The sequence below is a fragment of the Symsagittifera roscoffensis genome, chromosome 5 (genome assembly GCF_963678635.1).
Source record: "Symsagittifera roscoffensis chromosome 5, txSymRosc1.1, whole genome shotgun sequence".
Lineage (NCBI taxonomy): Eukaryota > Metazoa > Xenacoelomorpha > Acoela > Convolutidae > Symsagittifera > Symsagittifera roscoffensis.
Window position 1 is genome coordinate 31,160,141 of NC_087066.1, and position 22,018 is coordinate 31,182,158.

At 36.6% G+C, this 22,018-nt stretch overlaps 2 protein-coding genes across 2 annotated transcripts; one reads left to right on the top strand and one right to left on the bottom strand.

Annotated features, from left to right (window-relative positions):
* Window positions 1–380: 380 nt before the first annotated feature.
* On the bottom strand, window positions 381–11,585 carry LOC134846699 (uncharacterized). Its single transcript, XM_063864084.1, has 3 exons — window positions 11,443–11,585; window positions 7,617–7,867; window positions 381–1,582 (listed from the first exon to the last, which is right to left on the bottom strand). Exons 1-3 carry the CDS (start codon window positions 11,583–11,585, stop codon window positions 381–383), a joined length of 1,596 nt encoding a protein of 531 aa, XP_063720154.1.
* A 563-nt stretch (window positions 11,586–12,148) lies between these two features.
* LOC134846700 (kelch-like protein 3) lies at window positions 12,149–21,556 on the top strand. Its single transcript, XM_063864085.1, has 8 exons — window positions 12,149–12,999; window positions 13,369–13,555; window positions 14,665–14,862; window positions 16,790–16,952; window positions 17,300–17,462; window positions 17,796–17,947; window positions 18,729–18,879; window positions 21,109–21,556. The coding sequence occupies exons 1-8, from the start codon at window positions 12,149–12,151 to the stop codon at window positions 21,554–21,556; spliced, it is 2,313 nt and encodes a 770-aa protein (XP_063720155.1).
* Window positions 21,557–22,018: the final 462 nt, after the last annotated feature.

The following is a 22,018-nucleotide window of genomic DNA, read 5'->3' on the forward strand; positions in this document are numbered from 1 at the left end:
ACGTTACACCGTTTTTTGCATGAAAAGTTGGTGTGCAAAAATGAATTCTTCGTTCCGGTTAGTTTCAATTGGGTCAAATTTACTGCAAACTATAGCCGCTCAACATTAGATATATATAGACTAATATATAACCACAGTATTGCTGGTATAATAATATCAGATAGCAGTTTTCATGTTCAAGATACCTATGCTAAATTTTGAAATAAACTGCCCGTTTTACATATAATAATTTAAGCGCGGTCTTGAAACGAATGTTGAATAATTACGTTGTATTGCACAGTTTTCTAAGAAATGTTGAAGGTGTATGTTTAAAGTACTTCAGCCGAACTCGAGAACGAATGAAACGAAGAAAAACGAGAAGATAAAACTTCGTTTCTGGACTACCCGATGTCTCCGCCTGATTGGTGATTAACAGGTCGGAAATTGTGATTCGGGTTTTCGTTTTTAACCAAGTTGTGATTAGCCAGCGCCCGATCATACACTGGATGCTGACTGGGTATATTCGGAATATTTGGTGGGTTCTCGTTTTGGGTCGAATTGGCAGCTTGCTGAGCAGCTTGGGCAGCTTTGGCTGCTTTCTTTCTCTGAATTGCTTTCATGAGTTTTAGAACAGGAAGCGAATGTTTCCTATAAGTAGGATCCCGGAATCTGTTCCAGTGGATCCCGTTGAAAAACGGATGTCGCTCGATGCTTTCGATTCCACCTATTGTCGGACTTCCGAGACGGCGTTTCGGATCCGCGGCGAGGAACGCATAAAGTACCTGTTGCACATCTTCTGGAACGTCCGCAGGGATTTGAGGAGACCGGATGGTCTGAATGACGTCATTTACGGTCTCACGTGACTTGATTTCATCTCTCGTGAACCAGTCAAACGGGAAAAACCCAAGCAAGAGTTCGCACGCCAGAACCCCAATACCCCAATAGTCCGCTTCAGTTCCGTAAGGCACTTTGCAAAACATCTCGGGCGAAATTGTATAAGGCACAGTTCCGAAAATAACCCTGGCTTTGATCAAACTTTTCTGTATACAAGATCCAAAATCACCAATTGTCACGTGACCACACATGTCAAGAAAACAGTTACTAGCTTTTATGTCTCTGTGAACATAGCCTAATTGATGCAAATAGTCAATTGCTAAGCATAATTCAGCCAAAAGTGGAATGACAAACTCCCGTTTCCGGTCCCATGAAAACTGTTCCATATATGGAATAATATCACGCACTGTAAGGCCTTCAACAAACTGTGTCAATAGATAGAGAAAATCTTCATCTTCAAGTGCGCATTCTAGATGAATAATTCCAGAGTGACTGTGTTGCTTTATAACTTCTAAAGCCTCTTTTTCATATTTCTTCGCAGCTGAGTTTTGCTTGATGATCTTCAGCGCATACTGTGACCTTGTATTTCCATCAGCAACCTGATGAACTTCGCCTTGACCTCCAGACCCGAGGAACTTGACATAGCGAAGATCGAAGTCCAGGAAGATGCCGAGATCCACGAACGTCCTGTTCTCGGATGGTGACTTGAGGTACACTCTTCTATCGTCGATTCGAAGCTCGGTTCTGTTCAAGTTAGCATCCAAATCCCCTACAAACACACAAAATGAGAAAACAATTTTCAAAAGCAGTAAAGGTATTAAAAAATTCCATGTTCTCATCTTTAAGTGAGAATTTCAAATTGTCAAAAAATTCAATATATATGCAAACATTGATTTTTTTAAAAAAAGATGAGGCATTTTTTTCATGAAAAAGAAACCTCTAAGAGGGCCTAGCTGAGATCGTTAGGATCTCTTTAACTATATTACCCCCTCGGGTACCCAGTAACAAATGTCCTCCCTAAACAGAAAGAAATCAACGGTTAAGCACATCAGAATTTTATACCCAGGAACGATTCCGCCCTTTTGCAGCAGGAGAGATAAAGTTAAAGACTTCCAATTCTTAGCCTTCCAACAATACCTAATGACCTAAATGATAAGAAAATTAGATCAAAAGAAGCCTCCTACCAGGCCACCAAATCAAAATCTGCATAAGACAACCAATTTTCGGTTGATAGAAAACTAGATTAGAAGAAACCTTCTACACAAACCAACAAATTCTAGAATGTCTTATAATTTCCAAAAATCTATATAAGATAACTTATTTTTGATTGATAACAATTTCTGATCCTTGAAGTCGGTAGTTTTAGCGTTATTTTTGCTTAACTAAGCAAATTTGATTTGACCAATTTTTGGGGTAAAACTTTGGTTTGAATTGCGCAAAATAAATTGCACTGTGATAATTTTGGTAGACTTCTAAGCATTTATTATTCCTTTTTTGTCCAATCTCGACCCACCTTGAGAAAAAAAAACGTTTAAAGTTTCCATTGCTGCTTGGTTCATCCGGATAATTTAAATATGTATGGCCTCGTATTAAATCTGTATTAAATCTATAGCGTGTATAGCGAAATATATAGCGTGTTCGTTGTCCCAAATCGGCTAAATTGGCAATCTATAACCCCCAAAAATTTCACTCAGATGGCTAGTTGTCCATGAAAGTGTTTAATTCGTTTTTCATTTAGTTCGGTACAAATAAAATCTGTTCTTCGATGTAGAGAGGGCTGGGCGTGGGCAGAGTTCTCTGTTGCTCTCCAAGTAAATGGCTAAACGAAGCCCTGAATTAATTTTTTATTTCCATTTTTAGGATGTATTTTAATAAACAGTTTCCTTTATCTTGAATTTTTATTTCAGTCCTTATTTAACCATAGTTGTAGAAAAAGCGGCAGAAACTTCTATGTCCCGTTACTATGTTTTGACAAAATTGTACTCAACCGATGTATATTAAATGTACAAATTTGGCTGAAATTTTTTTAAAAAGTATATTTGATTGTATTGACTTCAATTCACAGAAAAACCAAACTAAATCAGTTTCATTTTGATTGAATCAAGGAAAAAAGGTCAAGCAGTACTCAGATATGGTTGCTAAGAAAATAGTTTAAGCTGTAAAATATGATCACTTTGTTTTAGTTATAGAAATTTGAAGACCTGAAACACCAAAAAAACTTGAGGCTACTTTTTGTGACAGTTTATCAATGATCGAACTTTTGTCCTACGGTTTTTCCATGTATAAAGATAATTTTGATAATTTGTTTTATAACAATCAAAAATTTTTTTTGTTATATTACAAATGGTGACACTTTTTCCTCAAATACAGTTTTATACTTGAAGAACTTTGGCGCAAACGTCCAATTATACAAAAACTAGCCTAGGGTTGATCAAGATACTTCAAATAAACTTTGTCATTCTTTCAAGTCACTCGCTAGAAATCTATACTCAAAAATCAAGTCTGAGCATGTTTTGCTATTATTGTTCTATAGCAAGCAATGCATTTCTATAGTTGTTTGTCAAAAAAAAACATTTTCATTTTCTCGTCTGGGCACAAGTCTTTTTTCTTTTAAAAAAACTGCTATTAGAACTTTAATAATTATTGTTTTCGAAGTTTAATAGATGGTGTGTCAACTGTTTGAAAAGCAGGTCAAATAACAAAACAGCACGTATCAGGACAAAACTTTGAATGTTTCAAGTGTATTTTAGTGTCTTTCAGGGCAGGGCAAAAATTCGCAACAGGCGATAATTCTTAACAAGCGACAATTCCTAACAAGGCATTGATAAGTAGAGTACGCTTGCTCCGCTTCACTCCGCACGAGAGAAAAACTGCACGAGAGAAAAACTGCACGAGAGCAGGCCAGAAATAAATACATTGTTCCCCACTTAATCTACTGTTACGAATTGTCGCTTTTTACAAACAATCGCCGGTTAAGAGTTATCGCATTACGGTCTTTTAGTAATAACTTTTGTTATAAAACTTTCATGCAATTGATTAACCTGTTTTGAAAATCTTCTTTCAACCCAATTCATAGTACAAAGCGTTAGTATTTGTACTGTTTTTCGAAGAAGGCGGAATGTTTATGCTGGGAGTTATTTTTTTATTCGGTCAATTTTAGACAATCGGAAAAATAGTTTTGACAAAAATCATTACACCCATTGAAGATATTGACGCATCAAAATCAAATAAACTTTTACCTCCTATCGTTTTAGACAAAGTTCATGTATGTGTTTGCACTGATACAAGAGCAGTCTTGTTTGTTTTTAGTGAAACACTATTCGGATCAAGTATTGAACCCAACCCAGATCAACCTTAATTATTCCGTAATACTTTTGAAACACCGATTTTTTTGCTACACAATGAAAACGTGTCAATGAACTCAAGGAAACCAAAAATAAACCTTTGTCGTTTTCCTATCTCAGAGAAAAAATTATCAATACAAAGTTTGTTGACTTTTAATTTTTTACGATTGAACTTCTTTCGAAAAATTTTACAAATTTATAAAACTTTATGTCATTTGGCACGTTTTTCAATCCACAAATATTTTTGAAAATTAAAATTCACTTTCAAAACAAAATAATAGACGTTTTTCGGCCATTTTTGTTCTTGTTAATGGAGAGCGTAATTGGATTAAACTCAAAAAAAATCTCCACTTAAACCAAGTAAATTAAAATTTGGTAACAATCGAAGTTTTATATTTTGTTCTGAAAACAAAAAAAATATAAAAAACCTAATATCTGATAAAGTTTTTCTCTTAGAAACAAAAACAACAATTCTTTGATGTAATTGTTGTTTTAGAATTTTTTAAACTGAGCCCAAACGTTTCGCATATCTGACACCGTAACACAATTCCTTCAGGCATAGTAGAAATGCAAAGTGTTCTGAAAATATAAAAATTGCAGCAGAGTTGAACATGCGAAGGCTATTTTATGAAAAAAACATAGGCAACTGACTGTTAGAAAAGTGTCAATGAACGCAAGTCAACAGAAAAAAACACTGATTTGTTTTTCGAACTTTCAAAACTTAAAGAAAAATAGGAGCATTTTCACCATTCCCCTTTTTGCTTTTAACTATGCAAAAGTATTTTTACGTTAACATAATGTAATTACATTTTGCTAGAAACAATTTAACTATTGTGAACACATTTGTTCTTCATAGCTTACATCGTAACGTCACGCATTCAGCCATAATACCCCGTGAAACAACTAAAAAATCAAATGATTGAAAACTTGGGGAAAAACGGAAAAGAGCGCAGTCGATCGCATTTATTCGATCGCGTTTGACCATTTGGATCAATTGAGCAAATCCCCCCCCCCCCCACACACACACACCCGCCCCCCACCGTAATGACCAATTGAGCTATCTCCACCTAAGCAAAAACGGTAAGATGCTACAAAAAGACGACAACAAATGCAATTAGATGGTTGATATGCTCAGAGCAAGCAATCAATTAACCGACTGAAGTTTATTCTATAGGACTATCGAAAAAAAACTTTGAATTAGACAAAAAATCAAAATGTATTAAAAAATTTTTTCAAATTTTCGTCTGGGCGACAATTGCCTTGTCGAGAAAAGCGAGTTACCGTGGTTGGTTCTCTAGCATTGTATCTAAAAACCAAAAATTGTTCTCAGCAGCACCTCAATAAAATTCGGAATAGCTTTTTTCATTTAGGAAAGAAAAATCCGCTCTGTGTGCCTCACTTTTATTAATTACTTTTACTTTTGATAGTTGATATTGTAAACTCTGGCGTTCCACATTCGTTGGAGAATCAGGTACAAACTTTTATATCATTCAAACTACTTTCAAATGGCTATAAACATGTCTTGAACACCTATTGAGCTATCTCCCCCCCCCCCCCCTCAACATGACAGAATGGGAGCAGATTGCTCAATTGGGCTCTTTTTCATTTTCCCACCCCCCTCGAAAATTTATAAAATTAAACTTTTCAAAAACTATTCACACGGCATTTTGCATGCAAGAAATGTTGTAGAAGATTGTTCACCTGTTCACGCTGACATGTTTTATTGCAGTTTATAATTTTAATTTATAATTTTATTTAGATTTCATATATTGATATTCAGAGAAAATCAAAGAAGGAGACTGGAAAATAGCCCCCACTTGATCCGACCTTTTTACTTTTGCTGTTCGATAATGGAGTTTGCCTTCTCTTCAACAAAGAAAATGAACTGAAGCTACAAAAGAAATCAGAAGTCAAACAGCGAAAAAGTTAATATGAGCCTGCACAACATTCAAAGCTTTTTTCTGAAAAAAAAACCATCTGAACTACGCCTCTTACTACGACACTTAAACAAAAACAGTCTCTCAATTTTTAGAAAGTATAATTATTCAGCTAAATTTTGTTCTCGTCAAATGTATTATATTTGGTCTTACTGTTGATTTCGAGCATAGCCAAATGATGGTGTCTATAATAATAATCATGATAAATTGTTTCCAAGTGAAGTCATCACGCGACCTTCACTTGGAAACAACATTACGAGGCCAAACTGTGCACTGGATAGGCGCACAATTTTGTGTCTGTATGTTCCTGGATTCCAAAAACTAATCTTTAAACATGTTCCAAAATGTACGGGGATTCCACTTACAAAACTTCCCTGAGTGTAACGTAAATTTTGTCGGCACATTTGTTTTGTCGGCACATTTGTTTTGTCGCGGATTCCGCAACAAGCGAATATAGCTAGTTGTTTTGGATTTCGCCATTAAAAGTGGATTCCGCAAAATTTAAGCGGAATCCGCAAACGTAACCCGATTCCGCAAACTGTGAGTAGATTCAATACTGAACTTGCATATGAACAATTAAAAGCTAGAGCTGGAATTCTTATCTCTTACAATGCGGAAATTAAAAGCAATGAATTAACCATTGTTAGCGGAATCCACCAGCAAGTCTTAAAACATGTCATCTCTTAGTGTTTTGGAAACACAACACCGAATAATTTCAAAATTTGGAGTCATTGAGTTGAGAGTATGTAGAAATACAACACACAGCATATCGCCAAATTAGATCGGTATCTCGGATTCTATCGATCCCAAACACTGGTCAGTTTTTGGGATTGACGGAATCCCAAAACCCAAAAACTGGAATATTATGGAATTAATATGGATTAAATTCAATATTTGGAGTCATTGGGCTGAGAGTGATTAGAAACCCAACGCATAGCAAATCGTCGAATTAGTTCAGTGTTTGGGGTTTCATCGATCCCAAACACTGATCTAGTAATTACTTATTTTAGTGGAATGAAATCATCTAATTAAAAGATATAACTTTAAGCGCTACTACATTTATACATAAATGGAAACGGAACCTGCAAACAAAATGCGGATCCCACTTACACTTCGCGGATTCCGCTTACAGTTGCGGATTCCGCATCAGCTCAATTTAAATATACACATGTCTTATTGTTTGTTTGTGGACTCCAAAAACTGTTTTGGATTCCGCAAATACGGTTGCGGATTCCGTAAAATCGTCTGTTTTTGGAGCGATTTTGAGCGGAACAGTATTTTAAGTATTTGTTTGTGGAATCCATAACAACAAAGAATATCAAAGAAAAGTAGCAACCATGTGGATTCCCCACAACAAATCTGATTTTGGCCTGTTGTGGAATCCGCATACAATGCACAGAATGCACAGTTTGGCCTCGTAATGAATATATTATCATTATTATACGTTTTATTGAAGCAATTTTTAAAAACCTCTTAGTCAAAGAAAACAAAGTTATTAGGTTTTTGAGGAAAAGACACTAGCCCTGGAATGGGACTTGAGGTAGATGCGGCTGCTGTGCTTTGTTTACTGGAGTTGTGCCCGCCCCCGTCCCTGTAACTGTCCTATCATTCTGTGAGTGACTGCGATTGGCCGAGGAGAGAAGCTGCTTCTTCTTTTGCGACTTGCCCCCACCCTGACCACCACTGCTTCCGTTACCCCCAGTAGGAGATGAACCCCCGTCTCCGTAATAAGCGGCGTCACCCTGACTGGCTGTGGCGAAACTGCTTCCAGACCTGAATCAAGTTCCAAGTAAATTGGAAAATGAGCAAATTTTAGTTGAAAAAAAGCAGTTTCAGAAAGAGAGGTGATGAGTTTTATAATTGTTTTGAGTGTTATTATGACTGAACTCTTTATGTTACGAACTATTTGAAAAAATGTGTTCTTAATAGTAAGTTTGTGTTCAACTCGGTGAGCGGTGGTGAAGTGGTTACGTCTCCGCCTCTCAATCGAAAGGTCGGATGTTCGAGGGCCACCATGATCCGTGCTCGTTGCTTGAGGGTGAAGCAACATTACCCAGCCCAGAAAAAATAACCAAAAAAAATTGCATGTAGTTCTTAAGCAGGGGCACAACAGCGGTTCGCCGTGATGAGCTGTACAGCTCTTGTGTTGGTCCTTTCCCCCGTGGATAAATGATCTTAATTTAATTAACTCTTCTTCTACCCCCCCCCCCCCCCAAGACAAGATACCATTTTCTGTGTTTCTATTTTGTCCGCTAAATTCAATTGTCATTAACAATTTCGTAGAACTAGTCGTTACAACGTTTAATATCTAAAATTGGGCACGTGAGGGGGGGGGGGGGGGAGTAAAAGAGCCTTTTTTGCCCAGTAGAAAGCAAAATCTTATTAATTTTCTACAAAAGAATTGCAAGTTTTTCAAGAAATTTGCAAAATCAATATGAAACTTGCCAGATTCTTGCAGAAGATAAGCAAGATGAAAAAGTTCCCACAAGCTCCTATTAAAATCTTGCAAGATATGCACAGAGGAAGCGATTCAAAAAATGTTACACGGTAGTTTGCAAACGTGAGCGAAAATTTGAACAAATATGTTCAAACAGACATGTTTTATTCAAATCAGAACAACAAAATTCGTTTAAAAGAGGCTTTTCTAGGGGGGAATTTCGAGAAGAGATTTTTTGGGCTCTTTTTTCTTTCCACCATTTGCAAACTTTTATAATGAAACTCCTGTTCACGGCTCATCTATCGTTCCCTCCTTATGCAATGTTTTATACGTAAGCTAGGGAACCAGTCTTTAGATTTTGCTGATTTAACGCAGGATGAAATGTGGAAGTTTCGATAATTCAAACATTGGAATGTACCCAAAACTTTAGTGGTTTCTCTTATAAAATCGGGGTGTAGCAGACTACATAGGGGAGACAAGAATTGTGCCTACTGCCGGTTTTTAAACTGAACTCAGTATGAAATTTGGCAGAGCTGTTTTTTAAAAATGAGATTTTTCACTTCAAAATTAAAAACTTCAAACACCAGATACTTCCTGAGGCCATATCAGGTTTTCTACAGTAACAAGATTGTAAGCGTGTATGCAGAGAAACGTTTTGCACCATGTTCTCTCAAAAGAACCAAAAGCCTCTACAAATTTTGATTTGTCCTAAGCTCATAAAAATTTATCTTCGAACAATTTCATCTGCTGTGGAGCTGTTTATGCTGGGAAGACACCCATAACTTTTTTCGAATAAACTCTAAATCTCAAAGTTAGCCGGTTATGTTTAAAAAAAAACAGAAAAAAATTGTTGCTATCGTTGAAGAAAATGGTTAACTTTCATACATTGGATTTTTGCTATGGACTTTTCCAAGAACTTACATAACTAATTTATAACTAGTTATTTAAGTTATAACAAGAAATAAAAACTATTTTTTATGTTTAATAACTATTTAAATAATCTGAGAAATGGCCGGCTAGTATTTAATGAAATCAAAAAAAATTTAAAATGGTTTAATATTCATCAATTTGACTTTTCGAAGTCTATCACTTTTTTCCAAAGGAACTTAAAGTCTAGTCGCTAACTCAAAGAAGCGGCTCTTTTTCCTACATGTAAGAATGTTGACCACATTGTCCGATTGTTATGAAAATTTGCATAGAGACAAATAAGGCCACGACAAACATATTTGTTCTTCATACTCATCCTCATAAAACCACTCGTTACACTAATATATTGAAGCTCGTGTGAGGCGGGGGGGGGGGATTTGGAATGTAGTAGTTTTGAGAAGAATCAGCAAAAGGTCAAAAAAACAGTCAAAAAATTGGCTCTTTTCCAGTTCCCCCCTTTCAAATTCAATTTTGAAAAGCTTATTTAACATTGACATATTGCAATGAAATTTGGTGTAGTGAACAAATCGACAATTGTGAACAAATTTGTTCTTCATACTTTACAGCGTAACATCACGCATTTAGCCGTAATAACACGTAAAACAAACATAAAACTCGGTATTTTGAAAGGGGGGAATCTGGAAAAGAGCCAAAAAATTAATAATTTGAGATTTCCGAGTCTCATGATTTTTGTGTAAGAAACTTGGTGTGCCGCTTGGAAAGGAGATCTCCGAACAATCCGTTCGTTCAATTAATTCCAAAATCTTAGATTTGGGAGCCCTGTTTTAAAGAAATAAGGAAAAGTGTCAAAAAACTATCATAAAATCAAATGCTTTTCAAGGGAGCGTTCCAGAGCACATTTTTTTCATCCCAAAACCTCAGATCAGAGAGGATATTTTTCGAGAATATTCAAAAAATAATAAAACCCACAGTGAAAAAAAATCAAAATTTTGATTGTTTCGAGGGCCATACAAATTTGCGTAGAAAAATAGACGCAGCCACTCAAGCAGTGAAACTTCCCACAACCCTTTTCTTTGATTTCACCTTAAACCTCAGATTTGGAAGGGCAGTTTTTGAGAAAAATCAACTAGTTCCAAAAAAATATAAATAAATAGAAAATTTTACTTTTTGTGAGAGAAAACTTGAGCGTAGCCGCTTACACAGAGCTTTCCTTAATCAATTCTTTTGGTTGAACCACAGGTAGAAACTCAAATTCGATTAAATATTTTAACATTATAATAGTGCAATGAACCTTACTTAAAAACTAACTATTGTGAGCAAATTTTCTCTTCCTACCCTAAATGAAAACTTACCGCGTTGAGCCATAATTACAAGTAAAAAACAATAAAAACAAAAATTTTAGGAGTGGAAAAGTGCCAAAAATTTGAAACTTCCCACTGCCTTTTTCTTTGATTTCACCTTACACGTAGAACATCACTAAATACTGATCTTTTGGCTCTTTTCCAATTTTCCCACAACATATGAAACTCAAATTCGAAGAAATTTTTTAACATTATTATAATGCTAAAATTCTGCTAGAAATGGTAGGGAAAGAGGAAAGGCGACGGTTTTTTTTCTGAAACTCAATGTACAAAAGTAATTTCGAAATGAATTTTGACATTTTAATTCTGACAAAACGTGCATGCAAGCGTCAACAAGTGAACAAATTACGGCTCTTTCCTATTTCCCACCCCCTCGTAAAATTTCATAATAAAGCTTGTTCACACGGCATTTTGCAAGTGAGAAATGTTGTGAAAATTTGTTCGCCTGTTCACGCTGACACGTTTTAATGCAATTAATAAAATGAAAAGTCATTTTTAATACGTTTTCACATATTAAATTTCCAAAAAAAATCAAGGGGGGGCCCAAATTACATTTCTGTCATGCAAATTGTCGAATGAACAATTTTTCAATAATTGTTTGTTGTATTTTTACGAGGGTTGATATACTGTAAAAAAGATATACTGCATACTTAAATACACACCTGTTTGCGCCTGACCGTTTGCGGACACTGATATTTGACCCGTTCGTCTCCCCGTTCTTCTGCAGCTTCTGCCCCCCATTCTGCCCCCCTCCGCCGAAGAGACTGCTGAAGTACCTGGCCAGTGCGTTGGCGTAACCCGGCATGTCCCGTCTATGACCCCCCTCTTGAAAGAGAGACGCAAAGAGAGGCCCACAACAGCACCAGTTTAGTCAAGATAATACTTGATAAACACACACACAAGACGTGCTTAACAGGTACTCGGGCAGTTATATGCCTTAAAAAATTGAAAAAAAAAAAATTTTAAAACGTGCTATCTGTAACTACAAAGTTCGAATGCGATGAGAAAAACTGGACTTTATGGGTTTATATGATGGAGTACCGGTTAATTTTATGAAGTATATGTTTGGAACATCTGATTAATGATTCCGTTATATTTTTGAGATTATTAAGTTATTCACATAATGAACGTTTTGTTTTTCGAAGGAGAAAAACAAAGAAGCGGATGGCTTTGTATGGAGATTATAAAGCAGCGACTTTTTGATCGAATCTTGCTTAGTCTCAAAACGCGCGGCAATTTTCGGAATCAATTCGAAGAGAGCGTGATTAAATTGTCAATTTCAGTAAAAGTCATCTTCGTTATCTACAAAGTTCATTTAACACGCATTTTTGTTGTCGCACGAGGAAAAATTATTCCTAATAATGAATGATGGATCTTCGATTCGACCTTTTGTCTGAAGGTCAACGGGTTCAAGGTCAGTCTCACAACATCAACAATAGGGACAAATTGACTCCCCAGCCGCCATCGTCAAAGGTCGTCAACCTTCACTTTCCAAGCACAGCTGGTGATCACAGCAGTAATAGCAGTAGCGTCATCGTTTCTTCCGACCCCCAACAGAACCAGCAGAATCGGAAGAGCTTCAGCGACTTCAGCATTGTCACTAGTGACCTTTGGACAGTCGAGGTGCATCGATGTGTGTTGGGGCACTGCAGCTCTTATTTTTACAGTCTTTTCAGCGGTGATTTTGTCGAAAGTAAACTTAACCGAGTGCATTTCACAGACTTGAGTCATGAGGAAATCGCGCCTCTTCTCAGAGAGGTTTACGGCCAGCAAGTCGAAACAACAGAGCAGAACATTGACGAACTGTTGGTACTCGCAGACTATTTCGGCATTCGGACCCTCGTTAGTAAGCTGACAAAACGAAGAGCGGCCATGACTACACCTAAGAATGTCTTTAAAGTCTATCAATTTGCAAATTATTTCAACTTATTCGAACTTATCGAGTTTTGCAAGAAGTTTATTTGTCAGTCTATTATTGAGTACTCTCACCGCGCAGAGTTTAGAGCCTTAAGCGACGCGGATGTGGAAGATCTCTTGAATTTCCAGGAAATTAATTGTCAAAGTGAGAAAGATCTTTTAGCTGTGATTTGCAGATGGGCAAGTCAAGATTACAGCGGTCGCATTACGCCGGCTTCTTGGCTGTTATTTTCGCTTCGCTACAAGTACCCGAGACGTGAGAACTTTGATAAATGTTACTCGGAACAATTGGCGGACTTCAAGTCAGGGTCATTCATGAAATCGTGAAACAATAATTTTTGAGCTTTTTAAACACCAGTTTTATTCAAAAAGTTACCAGTGTAACTCTTACGATTTAATATTAAACCCATTTTCTGCCTTTAAATAACGTGAATTAAGTGCAACTTCTTTTTTGCTAAACCTATGTTTTTTTTCGCTATTTGTGTCATTTTAATTTATCAAGGAAGCACAGTCACGTTTAGATTGATTCGATTTTTCTCATACTAAGATTAATTACGGGTATAAAATAACCTGTCCCCCAATTTTTATTCTTTTCTTTTTCTTAATAGATACAATACTTAATTTTTGTGGGAAGTAATTGAGTGGTATAATTGTGAGTGGGCCTGCCGCAGGATTGGTTTCAAGAACCTGATTGCCAAGTTTGACACCATTGTGAAGGATGTGCAGAAGATAGTGATGGATCCGAGGCTGTGTGCCGTCCAGGATACAATAGACAAGAAGGTTGTGTCTGTGCTCAAGAGCCACATGAGCTGCACTGAGCGTAGTCGCACAGTCCAATGCAAGGCCATGAAGATAGTGGTGAGTTGAAAGTGATCCTTTCTTGCTGTAACTCTCACAAACCCCACTCCCCCAACCTCCACGCCAACCCATTGAACATCAGCAAAATTTTTGTGTATTATGCGAAGTGTCTCAAAGTTGTATATGAGTATCAACTCGTTTTTTTAGGAAATTTTCACACTTGAATTTATTTTTTCGCGGTTTAAGTATTGATTTTTGAAAGTTCAGATTCTTCCCTTTTTTAAAAGGTAGGCAAACTCCTTAATTTAACAGCAAAATGTAAAGATCACGAAAAACGTGATCGATTTCTAGTTTCGAAAGTCGAATTTAAACTTCAAATTTCAACTGCTGAGTAAAAACATTACTATTTGATCCAGTTTTCTCAAATTATTATTTTTTAGAAAAATAACAGCATAAATTGTTCTTGAAAGTCAATGAGCTTTAGGGTATTTTTTAAATTTAAAGACGAGACTTTTAACATGAAAAAAGGCAGATATTACACAATATCAGGCAAAGCAAAATGTTTACGACAAAAGTTTTCAGTTGATAGCCATAACTATAAAAATGAATTAGATTTAACCTGTGTGTGCATTCCACTGAGCAAATTTCCTGTTTAAATTCATGTTTTTTTCTTCAGGGTCGACCGACTGTTTCTCAAATTTGGAATTGTCTCTTGGGGCTTCCAAAACCAAATAAATCAATACTGGTTACCTCAAACCTCGTAACTTCTCTTTGTGATTTTTTATTGTGAACTGAACGCCTTTCAATTGCAACACACGACTTTAAATTGATTTTTTCGAATAATCTATTTTTTGGCAAAAACAGCCAAAAAAAATTGAGCCTCAGCGTTTTTTTAACCTGTGGTTCCACGAAAATAAATTCTCGTATAAATGTTCTAAATTGTCATCCCAATTACCTGACTATTTACCTTTTCACGAGGCGAGGTGCTCGAATTATGATTTGGTTGAAATAGTCGAAAGATGTACAGAGAAAGTCGAACTTAGTTTTCGTTGGAACTGAAGTTGAATCACTGGGTTGTACAGGATCAAATCATAGTTCAAGTAGGATTGAATCATAGCGCGATGACGCTAGTTTCTTGTGTTCTCTTTTTTTTTTAAAATCGTGTTTAGAATCGTGACAAGAATAAGTGTGGCAAGTGTGGCGTGAACTCGTGTGTGAAGGAGTGCACGGTGCACTGGTGGGTGAGTGGAAGCGAGGAGGCGATGGAGAGGGCCTGGTTCTCCCGCATGTTGCAACCAAGGACAATGAATGAACTCATATTCGTATTCGGAGGCTGGAGTGGAAAGGAACCCTCCAATGTCATACAAGTATGTGTGGGTCACTACATGCATATGCAATATATTATATTTGAACTGATATTTGTTACTCTTTTCGAATCACCCTTAGGTACATGCAATAAAGTCAAAAAAGCAGGGCATGTAAATTCAAAACCAAACTAGTTCATCTGAAAATTAAAAACAATAACTCACCCGTACAGAATTAAAAGAAAAATACAGATATGCCCACGGTTAATTCATTCTGTTTTCACCCCCGGCATATCTGTCCTGAGCTGCAACATACATATTACAAAATTTTACAGAAATGAAAAAAATACAGATATGCCAGTGTTAATCCATTAGTTTTAACTAGTTAAACTACTTACTACTTATTAAGAAACCCTTTTTGGTTGAAGTAATAATAACAAGCAATAATTTTTATTTTTGAAAACTTCGAATTTTCAAGTTTTCATACGTGTTTTGTTTTTTTTTTTCGTTAAAAACTACACCATTTTTTCCGTTTCTGATAAGCACGTGTGTGAATAAATTCTACAGACGTAGAGCTTTTGACTAAAGTAATTGTAAAAACTCTAGGCTGAAAGGTCAGTTGGCTGAAAATAAAAACCTGCGAAATTTTTCAAATTTTTTCTGATATTACAAAATAGATTCCCCAAGGCCTCTAGAAATGTTTTTACCAAGAATTTTTACACAATACCTGATATAAAATGATAATTTTCTATGGTCTCATTGCTATGAGCTCAAAATCTAATTCATGTGGACTATTTTCTTGAATTCTATAACATCTGGCACGTTTTATTGTTTAATAAATTGTAAATAAAGCATTTCAATAATTCTTTTTAATAGCCTGCTTTTTACGACTATTTAGCAAAAAAAAAAATGATTAAAAATTGATTTTTTAGACCCTTGAATTGATCTGCTCAAAGAACTTGTAAGAAATTCAGACGGATTTAAGTGCAATTCGGTTGGATTTTAGTGAGTCGAAAATCCATTCAAATCAAAACACTTGAAAACCAGATCTGAGCGTCGAAAATCCATCCAAATCGAAACACTTGGAAACCAGATCTGAGCGTCTTAAAAATTTGTCTATTTCAGATCTTGTCCAGACAATGGTGCATGTTTTGTTTGGACATGGACATGTCTGAATCAGGAATGAGGCAGGCATGGATTTTGTCACAAATTCAGAACTGCTCAAGGCCTGATTCAGACCTGGAACATTCATGGGTCAGATCTGCGGACATCTGAGTCAGATCTGAGTGGATCTGACCCATGTATGTTCCAGGTCTGAATCAGGCCTTGATCAGGTCTGAACTTGTGACCGAATCCATACCTGCCTCAGTCCTGATTGGGACATGTCTGTCTGAACGAAATTTGCATCATTTCTTGACACGATCTGAAATATGCAACTTTTTAAAATGCTCAGATCTGGTTTGCAACTTTTTGCTAGGTGCGGGCGACCTTTTTAACTATACTTTTCTTTCAATTAAAGTAGTTTAGATTCTTATATAGGTCGTGACAATTTTTTCAGGAAAAGTCCTGAAATGCTCTAATGACTACAGAAAGTGCATGTATACATAATAATGCTTTTATGAACGCTCTTAGTTTTATGTGCAATTTTTCAGTTCAGTTCAACTTCATTCGCAAAAAATGCGTTCTCCAAATACGAAAGCGTACTTGGAGCGAAAAAACAAGAAAGGCTTCTAGTTTTGAAAGAGGAATGATTTTTGAGATTTCCCAGCGAAATGAAAAAATTATCCATTGATCCAGTTTTCTCACAAAGTCAAATTGTCTTTTCTGTTTCATTCGTTCATTGGTTTTTTTCCAACTGTCTGTTTGCTATGTTTATGAAATTAAAAGTCAAGCTTGAGAGCCGTTGAACATATGAGAACATATTATTAAAGTTGTTGCAATAGTTGAGAAATCTCAATTTAAGAAAAACTATTAAAAACTGTTCCAATAGGTTTTGAATCCGATTACTTACCAATGGACAATTACGAAGCGGAAACTGCCCCAGATGCGCATCTATTACGCGGCAGCCGCCATTGACGGAATCATATACATCATCGGAGGTTTCGACAACGAGTCTAGGGGCCTCAGAAGCACGTGGGCATTCGATCCCATAAGTGAGTTTGCCGAATACGTTTTTATGATTGTAGACACTCACGGAATGGGAAAGAACTTTTAGATTGTATGAGATTTTCAGTGTAATTTAAGAAGCCCAAAAAAACTTGGATTTTGGAAGAAAAAAAATATTTTAGAAAATTCTCTGTGTCGAGAACAATTATCCTGCATTTTTGTGCTAATTACAAAAACAAGCTTGAGAATGAAATTTCTTACATTCACACCACTTTTTTCAATCACACCGCTTTTTTATGATGAAGTTTTTGCGCAAAGTGTATTGAAATAATATTGACTTGAGTTCTAATTCTATGACTTACTTAAATTTACTAGCCATCTGACTGTGACTTAGGTGAGAAGTGGACGGAGAAGGAGCCGATGTTTGAGGCGAGGTGCTACGCCTCCTCTGTGGTCTATGATGGGAAGATCATAGTGATGGGTGGATACGATGAACACATAGACCACTCCTCCTACAACATCGAGTACACCGGCAAGAGGTTCAAATCCGTCGAAATGTGAGTGGCAGGCGTCGACATCCGTCTAAATTTGAAAAAAAAAACAGAAATTTATTATCCTGAAAGGCTAATGAAAAAAGCATAAATTTTACTGTTTTTCATGCCTTGACATAGATGAATAAAACTGGAAAGGTGTCAACGTCGGCAAGGTTTTCACTCACCAAGTGAGCATGAAACACCATTTGATGCCAGCTAGAAAAATAGATAAAAACCTTATGTTTTGTTGGACAGACAAACCTGCTCGAGATGAATACAACAGTTAACAATTTCTACTGAACTTCATCTGAACATTAGGCCTTCATGGGTTAGTTTTTATTCTCTCATTCCCTACAGGTACTGTCCGGTGAAAGACAGATGGACTCGATGTTGTGACATGAATTACGTGAGGTCAGATGCGGGTGCAGTGGTGTGTGAGGACTTCATCTACTGCATCGGGGGCTTCACGGGGGAGACCATACACAACTCAGTCGAGGCCATACATCCAGGTGGGTGCACTACCTAATCTTGAACTACTTAATCGAGCGCAGCGACTGTTCAGAAGTATGTGCGTTTTAATTCAGCTTTGCTTGACTGAGAAATTTGTTCAACTCAGGGGCAGATATGGGGAATCACGTGCCACAAAAATCGCTTTGAGATCAAAACGTTTTAAAAGCAGCCAAAAAATGGCCAATTTCTGTTTCTTGCTTCTATGGTAGATTTTTTTTGGCCGAATAAATTTTTATAGTGCTTTTGAAGAGCTCACAAAACCAGTTTGAACAGCTTGAAAGAGGTCGACAAATTTTCTATAACCGTACTTGGTTGTATCCGTTCCGAAAACCCGTTATACGTCTCTGGTTGGCGATATTTTACTTTGATCTCGATTCAGTGAACATACCATCATTCAAAAAACTTTCAGTTAGTTTCAATTGCTTACACCAGTTGCGCTTTTTTTTCTCGATCCAGTCAATTGTGAAAATGCTTCCACCAGGCAAAAACCCTGGTCGTTTTTCTTCTATAAAGAGAAAGCCTGGAAATGGCAATTTTCGAAATGAAGTTCTTTAAATTCTATTTTCGTGGTGAAAACTGGCAAAAAACAAATTCAGGTCTGAAAAATGTGACGATACCGAATGTTCTCGATCCGATTATTGGTTTTTGTCAAATCATTATTATTTCATGAATCTGCAAGGGGGCGCTGAGGGGTTGTTGGGAGCAGGTTGAAGGTAAAGTTGAAGGTTACGGCTGAAAGTTAAAGCTGAAGGTTAGTGTGTTGTGTGTGGTGTGGTGCAGGTGTGTTGCCGTATAAGGAGGACTACAACAACTGGTTCAAAGTGAGCAGCATGAAGAGCAGGCGCAGTGGGGTGTCCTGCGAGGTGTTCAATGGCATCATATACGCTGTCGGGGGCTACAATGGGGAGATACAGCTGGACTCCATCGAACGGTATTCACCAATCCCACCTTGAAAAACACAATTCCATACAATTCTGAAAAGTAACCGCACCTCAAAACTGTATAAAACTTTTCAAGCAGCCATTCGAAATGCTGCTCATTGTATATTAGGTTTTGAAGTAATTCCAATGACAACCTCCCTACCAAATAATAGTTCCAAATAGGTAAAATCACAGTGGGGGCTATAAATTTTTAGTAAGTAGGTTGGGATTAAAACATAATTCATTATTATGAAGACTATGATTAATTGCTGTATAAAGTCAGGTAATTGTAGAGTTTTTTTGGTTCTTCTCCTGTTTCCCACCACCCCGTGATTTCAAAACAATAATATAAAGTGGCCTAAAAATTTGTCCGCACGGTCACACTGACATATTTAGGATCAATTGATAAATCTCTATCCCCCCCATAGGGTCCAATTGAGCTATCTCCCTCCCCCTAAGCAAAAACGGTCAGGCGTTACAAAAAAGCAAAAGCAAGAAGATGGATGATGGGTTCATAGCACGCAATCAATTGATCGACTGAAGTTAATTTTATATGAGTATCGAAAGATATTTTGAAAAAGATAAAAATCGGAATTTATTAGAACTTTTTTTGCAAATTTTTGTTTGGGCGATCGTTGCCTAATCGAGGATAGCAAGTTACCAGGTTTAATGCTCTAGCCTTGTATCTGAATGGATACCAAAAGCTATTCTCTGTAGCACCATAATAATTATTTTTTTTTTCAAGAAAGAAAAAAGTCGCTCTATGTGCCTGTTTTATTGATTCTTTTTTCACTAAGGATGTTTTTTTGATGTTTGATATTGTAAATTTTGGGGTTCGACATTTGTTCGAGGGCTCTCCCCCCACCTGCAAAATTTTACATGTGAAATTTTGTTCACATCTTCCGAATGTTACGAAAATTGGCATGCGAACTAATAAAGCCAAGACAAACATATTTGGTCTTCATGTTTAACCTTGTATGTAAAACCCCTCGTTACACCATAAAGTTGGTGCTTATGTGAGGTGGGGGGTAAAGGAAAAAGAGCCCGTTCGAGAATCTGGTTCATGATTTCTTATCAATCAAACTATTTGCAAGTGGTTATAAACATAGGCTCTTTTTCCTCCCCCTCCCTCCAGGGAAATTTTACTAGTAAAATTTCGATCACATTATCTAATTGCTACAAATTTGTATGCACACTAATTAGGCCATGACAAACATATTTGGTCTTCAAATTTAATCTTGTAAAACCCCTCGTTACAACATAAAACTGATGCATATGTGAGGTGGGGGAATGAGGAACAAAACATGTCTTAAGTACCTATTGAACGATCTCCATCATCCCCCCATGCAAGAATGGGGGAGATGGCTCAATTGGTCTCATATTTAGCTCGCTAAAAACTTATGGAAAAAAATCGTTTTTTTTTTTTTTAATTAAAATCTATTTTGACCATGGAAAATTTGCCAAAAAGTCTAACAGAGAAAACGAATATCAAATCGCACTCTGTCAATTTTCAGCAAAATTTATGCGTTCAGAAATCAAAAGTCAAATATGTGCGCGAAAAATGATTCAGACTTTTTGATTAAAAAAAACTGACAACGTAGATGAATGTTTATATTGTTTTGTTCATTGGCACTTTAGAATATTTTGAGAGACTTTGACACATTTTGAGAGCCTTTGGAACAAAACGCGACTCTTGTGTGATTTTGCTTGTTTCTTATTGTCGGAGAAACTGGAAAGACAGAAAAATAATGCTCTTTAAAAACAAATACGGAATGATTTTTGTTCCGACCCTTGAAATGGGGAGAAACTTTGTCTTTCGGTGTGTTTCATTTATTATGTTTTCCTCGCAAAATCAGATGCGACACAAGATCATCAGGATGGGCCAAAAAATATCATATTAAAGTCTTTAGTATTGAGTAAAACGGTAATTACTAAAAAAATTATAAGAAATTTTCTAAATATCGAAGACAACCGGTCTGATAGTTGTCCTATTAAAGAAAAAATTACCAAATGCTTGCTCAAGTTTAATTTTTGAAAAATTTCCATGTAAATTTTACTAGTTAGCTATGCTTAAAAGTCTCTGTCTAAAAAGTCGAAATTATCTTTAAACTGATGAAGCCTCGATATGAATTTTTTTCTTAAAATAAAACTCTATCTGAAATCGTTGAAACTTTTCCAGCTATTTTTTGCTACATTTCATTAATTAATCTCTCGAGACTTTAAACTAATTATCTCTGTAGGTACATGCCGAAGTCGAAAGAGTGGCAGGAAATAGCCAGGATGACCAATCCCAGAAGCAACATGGGTCTGATCGCCCTCAACAATCGACTCATTGTAGTCGGAGGGTATGGCAACGACTACACCACCGACAAATGCGAACTCCTAGACATCGACGAGGGACTTCGGGGATACCCGATGGAAGACCTCCCGTCATCTGAAGGCTGCAGTGGAATCAAACTTGTAGTCGTATCGGGTATGTTCGAACTGGCCAACAAGTATCTCTTCCCGACTGAAGCAGAACGGAAGACGAATAACCGGCTATTAACGGAGCGAGCACAGCTTGAGCTACAAGAGAAACTCGAGCGTGAGCGTGAGCATGAGCGTGAACGTGAGCGTGAGCGTGAACGTATTATCGCTGCTAGTGCTGTTTACCCCTACGACAACCGGAACCGAAGATCCAATATGTAGTTTGTAAGAAGAACAGAATCACGTGATCGGAAAAAGGAGGACAACAACTTTTCTCGGAAATGCTTTTTGGACCTATAGTTGAATGAGACAGATCATTCGTACATCTAGCTTCTAGTACAGAAAAAGAATAGTTTATTACTAATTGTCTAACTATTCTAAATGGAGATCCTATCTTAGATATTTGTGTATATATGAAATGGGGCTGCTTCGTTCGCAATGCAACCAAAATCAGATTTTCTTTAAAAAAGTTTGTAGCTAAATTTTTTTATGAAGCTATAATTTTCCCCAAAATCTCTCCCAAAAAACCTATTTTTTCATGTAATGGTCAAGTACACAATTGAAATAATTATTATTCAAACAGAAAAAAGTTTCAGCATCAATTTTTTTTAAAGTTTAGCTCAAATGTAATGACAGTTGAATCCTTCCTAGTTTCGATCTAGAGAACTCTTGGTTGCATGAGAT

What these genes read in the sequence shown, in the direction of transcription:
- LOC134846699 (XM_063864084.1), bottom strand. Translation starts at nt 11,585, where the DNA reads ATGCCGGGTTACGCCAACGCACTGGCCAGGTACTTCAGCAGTCTCTTC. An exon ending in AAACGGTCAGGCGCAAACAG is followed by an intron (nt 7,868 to 11,442) that starts GTGTGTATTTAA and finishes AACTTGATTCAG; the next exon opens with GTCTGGAAGCAGTTTCGCCA. An exon ending in ACCTCAAGTCCCATTCCAGG is followed by an intron (nt 1,583 to 7,616) that starts GCTAGTGTCTTT and finishes GTGTGTTTGTAG; the next exon opens with GGGATTTGGATGCTAACTTG.
- LOC134846700 (XM_063864085.1), top strand. Translation starts at nt 12,149, where the DNA reads ATGGATCTTCGATTCGACCTTTTGTCTGAAGGTCAACGGGTTCAAGGT. An exon ending in AGGTTCAAATCCGTCGAAAT is followed by an intron (nt 17,463 to 17,795) that starts GTGAGTGGCAGG and finishes CATTCCCTACAG; the next exon opens with GTACTGTCCGGTGAAAGACA. An exon ending in CAGCTGGACTCCATCGAACG is followed by an intron (nt 18,880 to 21,108) that starts GTATTCACCAAT and finishes TTATCTCTGTAG; the next exon opens with GTACATGCCGAAGTCGAAAG.